Source organism: Ochotona curzoniae, unplaced genomic scaffold (assembly GCF_017591425.1).
Source record: "Ochotona curzoniae isolate NIBS_2020 unplaced genomic scaffold, NIBS_Ocur_1.0 contig_883, whole genome shotgun sequence".
Classification (NCBI taxonomy): Eukaryota; Metazoa; Chordata; class Mammalia; order Lagomorpha; family Ochotonidae; genus Ochotona; species Ochotona curzoniae.
The window spans coordinates 80,845-100,728 of record NW_024466599.1 but is presented as its reverse complement, the minus strand read 5'-3'; the positions used below and the strand labels follow the sequence as shown (position 1 = coordinate 100,728).

The 19,884-nt window shown below is 43.5% G+C and overlaps 1 protein-coding gene across 1 annotated transcript in view; it reads left to right on the top strand.

The window, feature by feature from the left end:
- Window positions 1-19,450, top strand: part of LOC121165336 — a 45,045-nt gene extending 25,595 nt beyond the window's left edge. Inside the window, exon 6 of the mRNA XM_040994043.1 lies at window positions 19,268-19,450. Coding sequence (XP_040849977.1) covers window positions 19,268-19,432 — 165 coding nt within the window. The 3' untranslated portion in view covers window positions 19,433-19,450. The remainder of the gene's footprint in view (window positions 1-19,267) is intronic.
- Window positions 19,451-19,884: the final 434 nt, after the last annotated feature.

Genomic DNA, 19,884 nt, shown 5'->3' with positions numbered 1-19,884 from the left:
CATCTCTTCTGTCGTGTAGCCAGACTCAGAAGCCTCTCTGAGCTTCAGGACCCACCTGTCCATCTGTACACAGTGTGGTGTGGGCATGCTTTGTTTCAAGCTAGTTCACAATGCTGCTCTGATAGAGAAGCTTCCCTACTTATTATTTTTTCAATGTTGTTTCCTTTCTGTTCTTTTTTGTAATAGATTTCTGGAAGGACCTTTTCTGTAGATGTTAATATTTGAGTGTGGTGTCATGCAGTGAGGTAGATATTTGTGACCCTAATCATTAGTTTCAGGTGATACTTGCAAATTATACACATTAGAATTCAGAAGTCAGTGTATTGAAGTTAACTTCACTGGTGTAATTGGAAGTAAGATACAAATTGATTTTCTATAAGCTGAAAAGCTTTGAAAAGTGTGTTCTTAGAAATATTCCAGGGGCTGGTGCTGGGGGTGTAGACTGCCCACAGTACTGGTGTCCCATCTGGGTGCTAGTTAGAGTCCTGGCTGCTCCTTGTCCAATCACTCCCTGCTAATGTGCCTGGGAAAGTAGCAGAAGGTAGTTCCGGTGTCTGGGCCCCTGCACCTACATGGGAGACCCAGATGACATTCCTGGCTCCTGGCTTCAGACTGGTCCAGCTCCAGTAGTGGTGGCTATTTAAAGAGGGAACCAGCTGAAAGAAGATCTTCTGTGTCTCTTTGTAACTCTGCCTTTCTAATAATCAGAATCTTTAATTTGTTTTAATTAAAAAGAAAGAAGCATTCCAAAACAAGTCAATATTTGGAATTGTCCTGGGGTTGAGATCTGAACCATACTCAGCTATATGACTGAATTGAGTTTTTAGTCATTCTTGTTTTAATTTGGGACTGTTTGAGAGAAGCTGTTAGTACTTGTTGGGCTAAGCTTAACAGCTTTTGCTGATCTGATTTTAGTAAACACTGAAATTTTTTAAAAGAGAAGAAAATTGTCATGATGCTAACCTGATTAAAAACCAAAGCAGATTTTTTTTAAATTCCCACATTGTTTTCATCTGATACTGCATTCCAGTAAAGTCATTTGCAAGGTCTCTGGGCTCAGAGAGTTCACAGACTTGAGAAACGAGTTACAAGTTTGTGTAAGCTCTTTTGTCACCTTTGTTGGCAGCCTTTCATTTCATGTTACTTCAAGTTGTGTGTTGGTATTTTTAAATAGTCAGCATCTGCCCCAGGTACTCTCCCCTCTCCAGGAGGAAGAGGCTGTGATAGTAGTAGGGTGTTTCCTGGCTATGAGAGTCAGTTTTTCTGTTTGTTCTCAGTCACTGTCCCTGGGTTTTGCTTTAGTTAGATTGCCTGGCTGTGTACTTCTCTTGTACTTTTCTAAGTTGTACAGTTTTTACTAAAGGGAGTAAAGTACTTTAGTTTTTAGGTAAGCGGCTTTGTTATTTTTTGAGGCTGCCTCATCCTTCCTGTGGAGATTCTCAGGGAGGTTTGTTTGAAGGGCTGTATCCCAGCCAGTCAGGCGGGTTGGCTTTGTAGCGAATGAGTGAGGGGCTGGAAACCTGAGTGTCGCACTAAGCTGTGGTCTTAGTAAACCTTAACCATAACAAGTTACTCAGGGACCTCAGTCTTGCCGATCTTGCCCTTTCAGACATTTTCTTACTGTTTAAGGGAATCAAGGCTGGATGGTTTTGTTCACTAGAAGTTCAAGTAGAGATGGTTTCAATGAGTCAGAGAGGGTTCAATGACGACGTGTGCACAGGGGCCATGAGACCCCCATGGGACACTCTGGATGTACAAGTGTCACCACTTGCTTTGGAAGCGGAGGCCTGAGTAGCCAGGCTGCTTATATTCTTTGGGTGGAGAACCATGCTGTCTCTAAACTTGTGCTGATTGAAGAGAAATACTTGCGTTTGGAACATGATAGGCTATTACAAAATGTTTATCTCTTTAGTCACATTGGTAAAAACTCCAAGTCCTCCTGCTAAAGTGTGTACTGGGTGATATCTGGTGATTTGCAGAACAAAAGCTGTTGTAGCAGGGAGCTAGCTGGGAGCTCAGCATAAGGATGTTGGAAGGTTTACCCCTTCAAGCCTTGGTCAGGCTCGCTTGCTCTCTCTCTCTCACACACACACACACTACAGGTTTATATCAAACAGCAAACTTTAAAGACTAGACTCTAGATGTATATTTTACAAAAGTAGTTACAGTGAAATAATGCTAATTAAAGAAAAATAGAAAAATTTTATAAGAAGAAAAAATCAAACAAGAAACCCAAATTAAAAATTACACCCAAACCTTTGCTGTATTTTCTTACTGATTTTCCTCTCCATGTATGGTAATTCTGTTCTCACCTAGTTGTGACTGTAATGTTTTGTGCTCATAGATGTTTTTATTTATTTATTTTTTTTAATTAAAAATATTCTGGGGCCCCCTGTGCAGTAGCCTAGTGGCTAAAGTCCTCACCTTACACACACTGGGATCCCATATGGGTACCAGTTCTAATCCTAGTGGTCTCGCTTCCTGTCCAGCTCCCTGCTTATTGCCTGGGAAAGCAGTCGAGGACAGCCCAAAGCCTTAAGATCCTGTAACCTTGTGGGAGACTCGGAGGAGACTCCTGACTGCTGGCTTCAGATTGGCGCAGCTCCAGCCATTGTGACCCTTGGGGACTGAATCAGCAGATGAAAGATCTTCCTCTCTGTCTCTCCTCCTCTCTGTGTATCTGACTTTCCAATAAAAAACAAAATAAATCTTTAAAAAATTATTCTATATTTGTTATTTTCAAATGCAAACAAATATGATGTATAAGAAATGCATTCTGTGAATCTTCTCCTTGATGCTATGTGTTTTGAACTATTTTGTGCTCACTGAGATGTGCACACTCATGGTGTGAAGGCGAATGGCATGGTGCCCTGTAATTTCCTGTGAGGTGTCTGGAGGTTATTTAGCTCCTTTCTCTGCAGAGCTGTCTCTGGAAAAGTCCTTCCCGGTAGGAATTGGATGGGAGCCTCTTAGATCATTTCTGAGGTTCCTGGAGCCATACTGAAAATATAGCAACAATCGAACTTACTGTATTTTTTTTAAGATTTCAAAATTTTTATTGGAAAGGCAAATTTTCAGAGAGAAGGAGAGACAGAAGGATCTTCCATCTGCTGGTTCACTCCCCAAATGGCTAGAATGACAGGAGCTGATCCGATCAGAAGCCAGTAGCCAGGGGCCTCCTCTGGCTCTCCCATGTGGGTGCAAGATGCTAAGGCTTTTGACTCTCCTTCACTGCTTTCCAGGCTATAAACAGGTACTTGCAGGTGGAAGATTAGTGAGAGAGCCACTGCACTGGTCCCACTGTATTTTATTTTAAACTAACCTATTACCAGTTTAATATGTAATCAGTGTAAGGGATACAGGAGTGAGGAGCAGCAGCTTTTGGTCTAACAGTTAAGATGCACGTGACACTATGCTCCATCCTGAGGCACCTGGCTTTCGACCTTCTCTCTCGACTCTTGCCTGGTGAGTGAACCAAATCTCTCGCAGGAAAACATATACATACATAAAATTCTTAAATAAGGTACAGAGTTGATGAGGGGAACTTTGGCCTGGTGGTTTAGACACCAGTGACTTTCGCTGTCCCGCAGTGATGGACTTGGTGCACAGAGCCGATAATAACACGCGTGGACCCTGACTGATGGTCAAAGCCGAAGTTTATTAGGGCATCAGACTTTATACACTGAGAGTCCATACTGTGTCCCTCTCTTGATTGGAATTCCTTTTGTTTTGTATATTACACCAGGTGTTCTCATTTACATGCTGTTTATACCAAAGGTAGCCATTTGGTTGTTGTCATGCAAATACTGTCCAATGAACTGGAAACCTGTGCTCACTGATCTTTTAGGGTCACAATGTCCTCCTACAAATCCCCCTTCTGTGTTTTATAAAATTAGGCCTGAAAGTTGTAGCTGGAGGAACATGCTCTTGGAAGAGCAGAAGAATGGGGAGAAACAATGTTACATATATTATAAAAATAACAGCTATAATTTCTTCCAAGCTAACATGTTTTTGAATTTAACCTAAATCAGAGTTGCACAGGAACACTGAACAGTTAACATCCATCATATGTAACAGCTGAGTATAAACTTAACATCACAGTTTCTATTCAGTTAGTATTAACAGTTGATGAAAGTTTTGGGGAGAATCTCAACTTACAATTTAAGCCTTGCCATTTATATAATTGAAGTGTGATTTTACAGATTTCTATGCATTTAGGAGAATCAAAACAGTCTTATAATTCTACCAAATCATAGAAAAGTGTTAGGCCAGGTGAGCAGGGAAATCTCCAATAGCCTAGTGAATGAGGAAGAATTTAACTCTATATCCTAACCTAATAAAGTCCGTGAAAAGCAAATAGGGAGCCCAACCAGTAAGTACAGGCTGAGCGATTATCGGTTAATTGGCCTTTGTTCTGACTCTTCCAAATGTTCTATATCCATGTCTCTCTGTAGCCTGATCAGTTAGGTACAAGTTGAGTGATTATCAGTTAGCTGACCTTTATTAGTGTCTAGTATCTAAAATAATTGTGGGACTCACAAGCAACCCTGATGGTCAGTGTAAGAGAGGGCTGGGAACCATGGCTGGAGCTAGGTAAGAATTAGGGAAAGCTCCTCCTCTGAGTCCAGTCATCTCTGAGTGCCACCCAAGGCTCCTGGCTGAAGTTCCGATGTCACCAGACCCTATCATGAGGGAACTGGGCTGCTTCAATCCCATGTGGGAAATTCACTAGGAAAGGACTGACCTCAGAGTTCTTGGCCTCCAAGGGCACTCACCTTCCTTGTAATCCCCTTGGCAGTCGGGATATGGTCCTCCTTGATGAGGCAGGCATCCACTGCTTCTGTAGTGAAAGCACATGGGAGCCCTCCGGGGGGTCTCTGGGACTAGGATAGAGAGCTCCTCTTATCCTCCTGCTCCGCCTTGAGATCCCTTCCTGCTCTGTGCACACAACCTCCTTTAAGAGGGTGTCAGAGTCGTCCTTGGATCCCACCACAAATTAAGATGGCTTTTCTAATGTCTAAGGCAGTTAAGAATTTATTATCTATGAATAATAAGTTACACTTAAAGTCTTCCTTAAACATCCTAAGAAGGTGGAGAATTTCTCTGCACTCCTGACCTGAAGTGGATGAAGAGGAATATTAAACCAATTTAGTTTTCAGTTCTTAGAGGCAGTTCCACTGGGGGTTCCACCTTCTCCAGGGGCAGCGTTGCGTTGAAGGGAGTTGCTGCACTTCCAAGGTCAGATGAGCCATAGGGAAACCACCGTTTTGAAGATCTATCAGGAAATTCTAGGGATAAGAGCATAACCTTTCCCATAGATTATTAGTGTTCCACAGTATCAATCATTCAGTTGTATTATCAAATACATCATGAGGTCAGGGACAGTTGTGCTTGATACACCAATCTCTTAGAACCCCTCATGTCACCTGGTATTGGGAGGGGTCTGTCCTCCTCCTCCAATATTTCCTTGATGGTGATGGATCTTTCAGGAAGAGGTCGTGAAGCTGTCTTACTGCAGGCGCTTCCTCCAGTGAATGGAGTCCTGGACTTTACATTACGAGTAGGCATCCACACAGCTGCAGCTCAGTTTCTGGGAAAATAAGCATATCCTCTTCCCACAGTTAGCAAGGTGTCAGGACCTCTACACTTGTGAGTGGCTAGGTCCCTCCATCGAACCAAAGACATCTGCGTTGGGCCTGCAAATTGCCTCCAGTAATGCAGAGCAGCTGCTCACTAGAAGGCAAAATCTGAAGAAAATTTAAGGTGAATAAGACCAAATTAATGCACGCACAGGAGTAGCATATTCCCCCCTCTATTTTTAAAACATATATTGTTGGACAAAGTAAATTAGATTTAGTAACAGTTTAAAATCATGCAGATACTTTTACAATTCTATCAGAAAGCTCTGGGGAGTGGTTGTAGGTTGCCGTAGTCCCAAGACTACCTGTTCTTGTTGATAAACAAACAGCAACACATGATAACAATTTTAAACAACTTTTGCAAAACACAAAATGTTAAGACACACATGTATGCGCGCGCACACACACACACTTTTGGAGATTTAAAATATCATTCTCAACCAAGTAGTAGTGTTCACCAGAAACCTGTAAACAAAATGATATTAAATCAATAGTGTTGAACCAAGAAACTCAGTGAAAAACATTGATCGCCACTATGAAATCCCTCCATCAATCTAAAAATGCAAATTTCAGTTTTCCCAGTAATATAGGCATCCTAAGAATGCATAGTTAACAACCAGATACAACTTTAGAGCTAAATCATTAAAAGCATGTAAACTAAAATTTAAACCTTCACAATTCCATGGGAGCATACAATATTTTGACATAATAAAATTTTACTCCATTTTGCATTTGGCAGTAATCTTAATATAATCCAATAGCCTGGTCAACTGTCTCCACAAAACAAGAGATAGATCTGTTGGCATTCTTGAGGCCTCGTAAGAATACCAAGGGAAGCCCTAGGATTTGAAACCTTTGAATACTTAAATGCTTTTTTAAAGGTAGCTGAAAATATCTGAAAGATTTGTTGTTGAAGTTAGCATGACACATTATACATTACAATTGGTTATTGATGTGAGAACATCACTCAAATATCTTTAAAACAAATACAAAACCTTGACACATTAAAGGCAGTGAGAGATTTGATAACTAGCCAAAAACACGAGAATTACATTAATACATGCAAACACTTTGTAGATGATAGCACGTTAATTTAACTTATAGCTTGAAATAATCTAACAGTGTGTTACAGTTCAATTCTATACCAAAATTACGATAAAACTTCACCCCGTTTTTTTTAAATGTCCCCCCAAAAAACCCTCAAGATTTACAAAAGCCCACTCTTTTTTTGAATTCCAAGTTCCCAAAAGTTGCACTGGATATGCAGATGAAATCCGTTAGCTAAACATTTATCACAACAAAAGACCTTGAAATTGGTCAATATTGTGAAATCTAGCAGTTAAACTGAAGGCCTGTATCCCAGTTTTCTTGTATTCCAGTGTCCTCAGCATTATAAAATATTCCAAAAGACATGCAGTTACAACCTGGGTACATTAACACAAAAACAGCAAACTTTCACCTTATACTGATATAATGCCGTCGCCCAAATACTCCTTAAAGCAAGAACATCACTTTGTTAATTTTAAACAATAAGAACTTAATGAGACAAAGAACATAACTTAATATAAAAACGTGTACTTAAAAATTGGCATACATAATTAAGCAATGCTGTATAGAAAAAGTGCTATATGAATAACATGCATTCACCACAATTGATTAGAATTTCAGCCTCCAGGATTTACTTGCTGGCTGTTTTAAGTTTGAAGCTTCTCTGCAGGCACAAATTGAATAGGGTATTCCTGTTTTGTAAACCTCTGAATGTTTGGGACCTGGATATTGCTTCTCCAGGAGTCTTCTGGCCACAAACGTCTGCCACCACGATCAAATTTAGATTTACATTGCTTTTTCCAGTGCCGGCCTCTTTGGCACTTAGGACATATTCCTGGGGAGTGACTGTTAGAAGTATCAGGATGGTATCTTTGAGTTGTAGGAAGCATCTGGCAATTTTTTCTCAGGTGTCCTGGCTTGCCACAGTTAAAACATTTAGCATTCATTTGCTTTTGAATGGCAAAAGTTTCAAGTGCTGCTAGGCGGGCACGGGTGTTTAAATGTGCCTATGTTGCGACAGGCTTTGAGGTAACCCAAAAGATCTTCCTTTTCTTTTATAGGACGAATAACAGCCTGGCAATCCTCGTTTGCATTCTCAAAAGCCAGTTGCTTTAATAACAATTTCCTAGTGCCTTCTGCTCTAACTTGTTTTTCTATGGAGTCTGTCAAACGCCTTACAAAATCAGCATAAGATTCTCTGGCTCCTTGAAAGACTGCCTGCAAATTCAGACCCAGCTTCAATTTTCTCCCATTCCCACAGTGCTACGTCTCGTATATGAATGAGTGCAGCTTGAGGTAGCAGTATCTGTTGCTCTGTAGTAACCCACTGTCCATCTCCGACTAACATATCATAAGTCAATTGCCCCCTCTCCAGGGAGTTGGCGACCTGATGCTCCTAACAATCGCAATTTTCCCTTAGCCATATCACTTCTCCACATTTTCCATCGTAAATATTGAGAAGGAGAAAGTCCTATTTTTGCTATTACTTCAAAATCATAAGGAATCCAGTTTGCTCCCTGGCTCCAGCCATTTAAATATTCCCACACATACGAAGAAGTAGGTCCGTAGGACACGCAAGCCTTTTTAAAAGCTGTGATGGCATTAACATCTGGGCTTTCATAGATAGGTTGTTGGTTTTCTTGACTAAGTATGATTGGAAAAAGCAATCAGAATTCATGAGGTCTCTGGGGAACATCAGACATTTGGAAACGTCTTTGATCAGATTTAAGAGTGAGACGGCATGGGCTGGTATTTAACTCTTCCATTATCCCATCCCTGTTTACCTCACTAGAGAAATCCTGTGGTTTAACACTACAAATTTTCTTCTTTTTCTTAGTTCTCATTTCATTTTCAGTCATATTATGGTAACATCTTGTTCCAGCCGGCTGTGCTGGTAGCATGGACATGACGAGGGTCAGGGAATCAGACACCAACAGGAGACCAGTAGTGGTGGAAGAGGTCTCTCTCGGCCTCCCTTTATTCAGCCATATATACCTTTCCCCCAAGCCTCTAGCAGAACAATAGGATGCTAATGAGTCTGACAGACAAGGTGCCACTAGCCTCCAAGCCATTTCCTGCAGGAGCCAAGCTTAACAAATGCTAATCAACTCCTCAGCCCACAACAGATCCCCCTTCTTTGTTTTAAAGCAGACTTCTCTGCTCCTGTCTTAGGTTGTGGACTCTAGGTTACCAGCCTTACCCGTCATTGGGAATCTCCGTAGCATGACGGAGCCCCTGTCTTGGGTTGGTCAGTGCCCAGTCCATCTTACCCGTCACTGGCTGCCATCCAACGCGTTGTCTGCTGCAGCTGCACAAACCATACTTGGGGAGGTTGGTTACCCTGTTCCATGGCTAGGAGTGATTTACCTCGGTAGCAACGAGCAGGCAGCAATTCTCAGGCTTGAGAAAACATAGCACTACACAGGTGAAACATACATAGAGGCATAATGGGGTACAAGAGGCCCTGACCATAGAAACATCTTAGTTCGGTAGCAATGCGCAGACAGCAATTCCCGGGCGTGGAGAAACATTTTGCACTACAGGGGTTACACACAAAGAGGCATATGATGGAATACAGGAGGCCAAACCAAATCTCACAGCATCTGCTGTTCTATGCCAACAAATCAACCCACAGTTACAGCGTAAGCGTGCCCACCCCTCATGTTCATAGTAAAATCCTGTTGTTCCATAACACTGGTAGTCAGATCTGCGACCTCGATCACTGTCACCACGATAGCTGGTGGTGGCGGCTGCTGATGTACTGGCTACGATGGTCGCCGTTATGTCAAAGCCTGTTTTGAGCTTATCAGGCCAACAGAGGCCTCTCCGTCAGTCCCAACAGGCACAGGCAGGATTCAGGGCGGCTGCAGGATAACAGCAGAATCACAATAGCCATTCTAGCATACTGTCAGGGTGCACTGGAACTCGGTGTCATTCACTTTAGAGGCCTTTTCTGTATGTAAGAGAGAAACATAGGGATAATACAGGCAGACACAAGTTCAAAATTCAAGGAGTTGAGGTACATCCACGTGAGCGAGTCCTCAAGTCCAGAGGAGTGATGGAACTGATAAATTCCATATGATAATTGCATTCTTAAAGAAGGAAAAACGGGGTGCATGCCAGTGCATGTCCATACCCCACAAAGCTGCCACATAGAAAAGGTGGGTATTTCCCCTGTGGTAATAACAGGGGAATGATAAGAAAAAGCACAGGCAGAAATTGAGCTATAATAAAGGTTAGGCCAGACCCCTAACAACTGGGGTCGCACACCAGATAGTCTGAAGTCTGGTTAAAGGAGAAACTGGCAGGAAATCCATAAACAAAGAAAATTCCTGCTTTCCATGGCACTTTGCCTTGGGACAAAAGGCCACAAAGGTGCCAGACATAGGACATTCCAGGCCTAGGGCAGATGTGTATTGCTTCTTCCTGCCCTCCTTTCAATGATAAAGAGATCAGCCTGAGGCCCTCCCACAATGGCCAGAGGTAGTGGCCGATACTTCAGGTGGGGAATTGGTATGTTAATAGCATCCTTGTCCCTTGGAAGAGACGTGCTCTGGTGAATTTAAGACATGGTGGGGGATTTTATTTTTGAGAAAATGACTTGGGTACCCAGAATACCCTGACTGCCTACTACCCAATCTTAACTCCTCTCTCAATAAGACAAAGAAAAGATAAAGAGAGGGGTGCTTACCAAATACTAATATACTTATATAAAGGTCTAATATACTTGCTTGTCCCGTCGATCTTCCGATTCAAATGCCATCATCTTGGCTAGTACCCGAGCTTTCACAAGACTCAGCAGCAGGAGCTTGCCGGACAAGCCTCTCAGGAATCCACCTTGGAGCATTTTCGTTTTCTGGGAAAACACAAACTGAACCTCACCCCCATATGAGGACAGGATCTGGGCCTTGCCACTGCCCAGTCAAGGGATCCTTCCACATCACATAACCCTTCTCTTTATGAGACGGATTCCAATGACGATCTGCAGCAGACCGTCCTTCAGTATCCAATGTTAGGAAATTTAAGATAAATAATACAAGGTTCAAATGATCTCGGGGAGTGCTATGCTCCCCCTTTTTAGTTTTAGTAAGATAATCCTAGGTAGTACGGTTGGCACGTTCTATAATGCCTTGTACTTAAGGGTATTAAGCAAGGAGGCCTTAGGTCTGAGATACCAGGTTGTTTACTCTTATGGGGACAGTATAGAGTGAAAACTGTCAAATAATAGCTTTATATCAATGACATAATATTTTTTTTGAAAACAGACTATTAGCAATTTGAATTATATAAATTAAAGAAATCTGTGTTAACTAGTAATCTTAGTCAAAGTAAATGAGTTTGTAGCAAAGTTTTAAAAATCATTTAGATACTTTCACAGTCCTATCAGAAAGCTCTGGTAGTGTCTGCAGAATTTAGAGCTCAAGGCAGCCTGCTTTTGATATTGATATGTAAATTATGTGTCCTGGGTTTGCAGCTAAGGATCCAGATAGCTGATGAGACAGATGTGTAAATTTACCTGCTTTTTAAAATGTTTCCTACAGGAAGTATAAACTTAATTCACACAAAGCTAGAACATTTTCTGACTAATAAGGAGACAGTAACACATTATTACAATTCTAAACAACTTATACAGAAGACAAACCTTAAGACACACATGTGTGCGCACACACACACAGAGACATACACTTTTGGAGACTTAAAAAAATTGTTCTCAATTAAACTTAGTAGTAGTAGTAGTATTCACCAGAAACCAGTAGCTGAAAAACCATGAAGTAAATAGCTTTGAACCACGACTTTGAGAGAGAAAAGTCACTATTATGAAATTCTTTTATCATAATAAGAATGCGAATTTTAGTCTTTTCAGTAAAATAGCTATGCTAAGAATGCATAGTGAATAATCAGATACAACTGCAGAGCTAAATCATTAAAAGTGTGTAAACTAAAATTTAAACTTTCACAATTCCATAGATGTGTACAACATTTTGACAGGACAAAATTTGACTCCATTTAGCAGTAATCTTAATCCAATCAGCCTGATTAACTGTCTCCACAAAACGGGAGATAAATCCGTTGGCATTCCTTAGGCTTTATATGAGTACCAAGGGAAACTCTAGAATTGGAAACTTGAATTCTTGGATGACTTTTTAAGGATGGCTAAAAATATCTAAAAGAAGGTTTTTGTTGTTGTTAGTATAACGCATTATAGATTAGACTCCGTTATTGACATGGAATCATCACTCAAATACCTTTAAAACAAATACAAAATCTTTACCAATTAAAGCAGTGAGAAATTTGATAACCACCGAAAACACAAGACTGATTTTAAACTATAAAAATGCTTTGTATACAATACCACATTAATCTAACTTATACGTTGAAATAATTTAACAATGCGTTAGAGTTTACTTCTAAAACAAATTATTTGCGATAAAATTTCACATATTTGAAAATATCACAAATGAAACAAGAGATTTGCCTTGTATTACTTGTATTTCTTAGAATTCTAAAACCCCGAAAGTTGCCATGGGCCGTGGATATGCAGATGAAGCTAGCTTGCCAAACATTTATCACAACAAAAGACCTACCAAAGTACAATTTGCAAGCCTACAGGACAAGTTCTGTAAAATCATTTTTCTTGACTTTTTCTTCCTGATCATATTATAAAGATATTTAAAAGGTGGACAACCAGGCAACAGAAAACTTAGAGTCAGGTATTGGAGGTCTGGATGAATCAAAAAACAGACAGCAAAAGCATTCAGCCAAACTTCCAATGGAAGATCCTTGGAAGTCTCACTTCCATCCTCTACCCCTTCCTCGTCCTCAGAAGAGGACTCTGAATCTAATTTGCACAATTGCTCTAGACTTTGTCTGTTCTGCAGTTTCTTTTCCTTATTTGCCCGTTGGATCTTCTGTCACTTTGGTTCGAGTTCCTTCTGTCTACTATCGCTTCAGCTCCTTTTTGTACCGTTTGGATTCTGTCTACTACTCTGGTGCAGCTCCCCCCTTCTTACAGATAATTTTTGAAGGAAGGGATGCACCACCGCTTGACGGGATGACAAAGTAATATTTACCAAGTGCCAGAGGAAAAAGGTGGCTACAAGGAGAGCAAACCATGGGGATACATCGCAGATAGTTTCAACGAACTTCTGCGAGGCCTTAAGCTTACTGTCGGTGCCTTGTGAGTGGAGCAAATCTCGGACTCCCTTAATTACCTGCATTTTAGCGAGTTATTGCTCCCTGATAAATTTACTTATGTCCCTGCGAAAATTTTTAAACCTGCCTCTGCATCTCCGGGGTCCCTCAGATTGTTCCTCGTGCCCCTAAACAGGGAGAAGGTCTGGGGATTAAATCAATTATGCCCCTCCAAAGTTCCAGGGGTCCCTCATGCCCCTAAATGGGGAGAAGGTCTGGGGATTAAATCAATAATGCCCCTCCAAAGTTCCAGGGGTCCCTCAGATTGTCCCTCGTGCCCTAGCGCAGGGAGAGGATCTGGGGATTAAATCAATAATACCCCTGCAAAATTCTTAAATTCTAAACTTACCTTCGCAGGTCCAGGGGTCCCTCAGATGTTGTTCGTGCCGTGCCCCACATTAGGCTCCACCTGCTCCGGCTGGCTGTGCTGGTAGCATGGACATGATGAGGGTCAGGGAATCAGACACCAACAGGAGACCAGTAGTGGTGGAAGAGGTCTCTCTCGGCCTCCCTTTATTCAGCCATATATACCTTTCCCCCAAGCCTCTAGCAGAACAATAGGATGCTAATGAGTCTGACAGACAAGGTGCCACTAGCCTCCAAGCCATTTCCTGCAGGAGCCAAGCTTAACAAATGTTAATCAACTCCTCAGCCCACCACAACATCTTTCATTAGGAGAATCTCTCCTGAGTTTTCTTTTCCTAATCTCCACATCTGCAGCATAAGGCCTTTCTCTTAAAAGATTAGCTGCATTACAGTGGCATCTAGGAGGGTCTCTTCATCTTCTTCATCTGTAGTATAAGCCATTTTTTTCTTAGCCACGTTAAGGTGGCGTCTCCCGGTAGGGAAATCTCTCACAGGCTGCTCTTTGCCATCCTCCTCATCTGTACTATGAGACGTTTCTTTTTTGGAAATATTACAGTAGCCTTTCCTCTTAGGTGGACCTCTTAAGAGTCCTCTTTCTCTTTCTTCCTTGTCCATATTATGAAACACTTCTTTTTTGGCTACATTTTGGGGGTGTCTCCTCTTAGAGGAGTTTCTTGCACATTCCCCTTCTAAAATTATAATAACAGCTCTAATTAAAGCTGATATAATCCAAAAACTAACTTGAATATCTTCTATCCTTCCGGCTTTTTCAGCATTTTTCTGAGTAAAATACTTAAGTCCAGTTTCTAGTGTCCATTCTTCTGGAGAGCAACGATTATATTCACCAATAAGCTGTAAATAAGAACGCAATTGCTGCCTACTTACCTTTGTTCCACTTTTCACTAAAAAATTCTGCACAAGGGAGATAAACGACTGTGCCTTACACTGGTTCTGGCCCATTGTCCCACTCACCACTTCCTGTGGGGGTCTCCGCTGCACTTTCTTTTCTTCTTTCAAGTCCCTGTTCAGGCGCCACTTGTGGCTGTCCTGCAGCGACGGACTTGGTGCACGGAACCAATAATAACACGCGTGGACCCTGACTGATGGTCAAAGCCGAAGTTTATTAGGGCCACAGGCAGGGAGCTGGAAAGGAAGCAGGGCTGCCGGGATAGAACCGGCGCCCATATGGGATCCTGGGCGTGCAACCTTAACTACTGTGCCACTGCGCCGGGCCCAGTAGCATGTTATTCAACTTCCCTGGCCAGACATTCACTTCCCTACAGAGCCATGGTTGGGGCCCGTGTCTCCTTGCTCCATGATTTTGGTGCCCAAATGCAGTTATCCACCCATCCCGTGTTCAGAAGAACAAGTGGGAATTAGTTTTCAGAGAAGAAAACTGCATGAGAGACAGAGAGCATAAGATTTCAAAACCTTTGGAAAGTGTCAAATTGGTAGTCAGTTGCAACTTGGTACCCATAATCAAGCACTTATGTGAGATGGGACAAACTTGGCCAACTGTCATGACAAATCTGAAATCAGCTGTGATGGGGCTGGTGCAATGACACCTGGCTAACCCTCAGCCTGCAAACACTGGTTCATGTCCCAGCTGCTCGACTTCCCATCCAGCTCCCGGCTTGTGGCCCGGGAAAGCAGAATAAAATAGACTAAAGCCTTGGGAACCTGCTCCCATGTGGGAGACCTGAAAGAAGCTCCTGGCTCCTGGCTTCAGATTGGCTCAGCTCAGGCCGTTGCAGCTCTTTGAGAGTGAACTGGTGAATGGAAGATGTCTCTGTCTCTCCTCTCTGTATATCTGCTTTTCCAATAAAAGTGTATAAGTCTTAAAAATTCAGTTGTAGAGTAGTGTATGTGTGCCTATGAATGTGTGCAGAGCTCACATGTATGTACTGTGAGCTTGTGTCTGCATAGAAAGCATGTGTATATTGTGTGCACATATATGCACATGTGTGAGTTCCTACACATGAGCTGTGATGTGTGTGTGTGCACGCACATCTTGAATGTTCTTAGGGAGAATGAGGGATGCTAGTAGAGCAGGCCTGGTCTAGAGAAAACCTGGCTTGATTTCTCCTGCTGAGCCAGCTGCACTCATTCTCTGCAGGCAGCAGGTGTTTGATGAAGAACCATTTGTGGAGATGCTCAATTCCTATTGGCAAACACTTCATTGTGACTTTCCTCCCTGACTTTGCCGGCAGCTTCAGGATGAAGAGTAAGCATAAAAAAGGAGGGTGGTGGTCTTCCTCTAAGCTTTGCTCCTCAGTTTCTTAACCGTAACCCTAACCTCTGACTGGAGAGCCTGATGGAGCCCAAGAAACTCACCCTAACTGATCAAGCGCTCAGTGACAAGGGTGCCTCTTGGGTTGCGCTAGAGTTCTGGCCCCCTTGCATGTGACGACAATCACGATGGGTACTGCTGCCACTGCTGGCAAGCCCTTTGGGTTGCAACCTGTGCTGAAGTGGTCATCTAACCCTTTCCATCCTGCCTGTTGCTGCCCTGCCATGAGATCAGTAAACCCAGCTCTGCTCACTCTGTCTGCTCCGGTGAATCCGTTCACCACCCACAACATTAGCCTCAATGAGTGGTTTCCCCTAACTTCTTTATGTTTTCAGGGCATCAGGCTGTAAGACATGGCAGCAGCCATTTGTTCTGTAGAACTTGGTCACTCCTAGCCCTTCTTGTTCATGTCTTTCCCTAACATGAGGGCAATGAGGATTCTTGGCTAGGGCAGTTCCCTGGTGGGATCTGATCCTAGTGTGTGTGAGGACTCCATCCATGCTGTCTTGGTGAACTGACTTTGTCTTTTCCAAAGGGTTGCTTCCCCTGCTTTGTGGGCTGAACACTTTATCCAGAGTCATGCCAGGCTGAGAAAACTCACAGGTGAATAAAGTTGTTCTATACCTGATTCAACTCCTCTGTGCCAGGGACCTTCCTTCAGGGGCCTTCCACTCCAGTGAGCAGGGCCCCCCACTCACTGTGCCATGCCCCTCAGAAGAATGCAGAGTTGCTTGAACTGGGATCCATCCTATCCCAGATACAGGTAAGAAGCATCTGCTCTCCCTTTGTCCTGATCCAATATCCACTTCCAGGTGGGTTAGGGTTAGCTGCTTGGAGAAGACACCCCATTGCTCAACTCAAAACTTCCCTGTGACATAGTGAGCTGAGGGATCTCTGGGATGATCTGCCAAGGAATGTCTCATGGCCTCTGTGCTGTGTCTTGACTTTTTGGGAACATCTCTTGTGTTCCTTGCTGTCTTCGTGTAGTCCTTTTTGGGAAGGCTGAGTCTTAAACATCTGCAAAAATCCAGAGGCTGCTAGTTCCTCTGTTTTCCATCTCCTTGGCAGACAGAGCCTCATGTCACCTTGGATGTGACGCGTAGAACCCTGGATTCAAGAACTTGCAGTGGCCACTACAGTCCTCTGGATAACACAGAAGATATTTCTGGAATGAATCACCTCCTTTACCCTCAGGCTGCACTCCCCTGGATCACCCCAAGCCCCTGGCAGTCTGACAGTCTCAGGCAGGATTAATGCACCATCCCTGCCCAACACAATGTTATCATAGGCCTTTACCCACTTTGACAGAGATTTGGCTGTGCTTATCCCTGGTGGGTAGCCCTGGTGCATTTGGTGGAGTCTCCAAGCTAAAGGCTGCAGGAGCTCCTCAGCTCTTCCCAGACATGACTATCTGATCTGCGGAAACCTGCTGGACCTTGGAAAGCTCACCCTACAAGTGTGCTTCCTGTATTGCAGTCCATGGTGCAATGGGCAGCCTCTGGCTGTCCAGCCCACAGCTCCCTTGGAAGCATATGGCAACAGTCCTCGTAGCTCAGCAGCGGCTGCTACTGCAGATAAACCGTGAGATTTCAGGCTAGCTATCAGTTCCTACCTGGCCTGTGTGCCTGCCGGTTTCTTGCCACGTGTTCAATATGCCTAGCTCTGTTCTGTGTCCTCTGGGGAACCCTTCCACCACCCGCAGTGCTGGCCTCCATTGGTCACTGTCTGGGTCTCTCCTGTAGTTGTCATTGTGTATGAGAGATACAGACACGTGCAAACTTTCTATTAACCAACATCACTTAAGCAGAGCACCCAGAATACATTCACTGCCCAGCTGAAGCTTGTGCCTTTCGAGCAGCATCTCCTTGTCTCCCCCACCACACACACACACCCCTGGGTGCTGTCACTGTGATTCCACCAACAAATGACATCACACAGTAGTTTCTCAGTGCCTGGTTTATGTCAACTGAGACATAATGTTCTCCAGGTTCATCCACTTTGTCACAAATGGCAGAATTTGCCTGTTTTTCCAGACTGAATAATAATCCACACATGTTTCCTTCATCCATTTGTGTACTGTAGCCATGAGGCATAATGCTGGGATGAACGTGGTGGTGCAGAGAACCTCACTCTCAACTTCATTTCCTGTGAATCCACACATGGCAGTGGGTGCTTCCTCATTGGTTGGCAGTGGATGCTTCCTCATTAGTCTCTTTGAGGACCAGAAAGCATGTGGTATCACTCCTCTGAATGAGAGTGGAGGATGAGCTTCACCTGCCACCCACTCGAGATTTCTGATCTGTCCCTACAGCACTTCAAGTCCCATGATCAAGGGTTTATCGCCTCCTTTTCTGAGCTCAGCATCAGAATCAACTTCCCAGTAACAAGGCTTAGGTGGTTGCAGTTCACCCTTTCAGCAGGCTACAAAAGGCCCATACTGGATCCAAATAGTTAATGGGTGGCAAGTAAAACAATTAAGCACTTAAGTGCAATTGGCTCTCAAGGGACTTCATTGCTTCGGGGAAAATGTGTAAGAGTTGTGCATCAGGACATAAAGGGAATGCAAGACTTGGGGGTTCAAGTGGCCACATTATTCCTTAGCCTGCTCACATCCAGCTGAAACTGTGGGGTTGGAGCATCCCACTCCCCTGAAGGTGGTGATTGTGTGTCAACTGAGTAAATCCACAAAAGGAGTTAAGGACAAAAGCACAATGTCTGATTAATTATTCCAACAGTGGACTCTGGCTGATGATCTTACCATGTAAACATTCCAAAATCAAATTCTGTTTCTAGAAAAAGTAGAAAAACAATATTCCTAAAAGTGGGCAGTAATGTCTCTGAAGTAGGAAACATTTGCCAGTGTAGACAGGCTGTGGTTACATGATAGGTGTTAGAGATACCTTTAGAATAAAAAGAAACTTTGAGTGGCACAGCCCAAAGCATGTCACTTGGTATTGGTACGGAGAGATGTCATGAGGACACAGAATTTTAATGGAAAGGCAGATATACAAAGAGGAGAGACAGAGAGGAAGATCTTCCATCTGATGATTCACTCCCCAAGTGACCACAACAGCCGGTGTTGTGCTGATCTGAAGCCAGGAGCCAGGAACTTACAGGGCTCCCATGCAGGTGCAGGGTCCCAAGGCTTTGGGCCATCCTCGACTGCTTTCCCAGGCCACAAGCAGGAAGCTGATGGGAAGTGGAGCTACCAGGATTAGAACTGGCACCCATATGGGATCCCTGTGTGTTTAAGTCGAAGACTTTAGCCACTAGGCCACCACGCCAGGCCCAAGAATCATTTTTTTAAAGAATAATTCCAATGAAAGAGAAAGGGGCATATTTAAGAAGGTGGAGTAGGGCTGTGTGTGTTCCTGGCCTCAGGGTGACTGCATGGGAGGCATACACACAAAGGAACAGCCTTCTCTACCTATGACAAAATGTGACAGCCTCATAACAAATCCATGAAGGTCTCTTTTCTTAGCTCCAGCCTCATCCTGGCTGACCACGGTTGCCATCATTGAATAGAGACAGAAAATTGAAAACAACCTTGGGGATCTTACAATTTACCCAGCTATAAGGACACAGATGCTTGGGAGAGGTCAACTCCTTTATTCTACCAGATATTGTTAAGCTCAGGCAGGCCCAATCCTTACTACAAAAGTTCAGGTGTGAGGCCTTGTTGTGTTCCCAAGTTCCCAATGCCATGGTTCCTCCAAAATGTCTACTGCTGCAGGCTTATTGTGCACCCAGGAGCATGGGCACCAGTTGCTTTATGAAGAAGTATGATGGGGCTGAGGCTGTAGCAAAGCAAGGTAAGCCACCACCCGCAGTACTGGCAGACCTTATAGACACAAGCTCAAGTCCCAGCTGCCCCACTTCCCATCCACTTCCCTGCTAATACACTTGAGAAAGCAGTGGGGGGGGTGGACAAATGTTTGGGTCCCTGCACCCACCCAGAAGCAGCTCCAGTTCTGGCCTTGTTGAGGCCATTTGGGAAATGAATCACAGAATGGAAGGGTTCTCTGGCTCTGTCTCTCACTCTCTCTGTAACTCTCTTTCAAATAAATAAAATAAACATCTTTTACAAAGAAATATTACGTTTCATAGCAGGGGCCAATTCACATCCTTCCGCTAGGGCTGCCCTCCTCAGAGCATGAGAGAGTCTTCTCCAAGGCCCCTTAATCCAACTACTCAGACTCGCAGGTCACCCTAAGTTTCTCCCTAACTCAGTCGCATCCAGGAAGCATTCTCCTAGACACCCTGGAGGAAAGGGACACTATCTAACCTGATCCATGAGTCACCCTATTTTTCTTAGAGTAAATCTTTTCCCAAGGCCACCAACCCACTGCT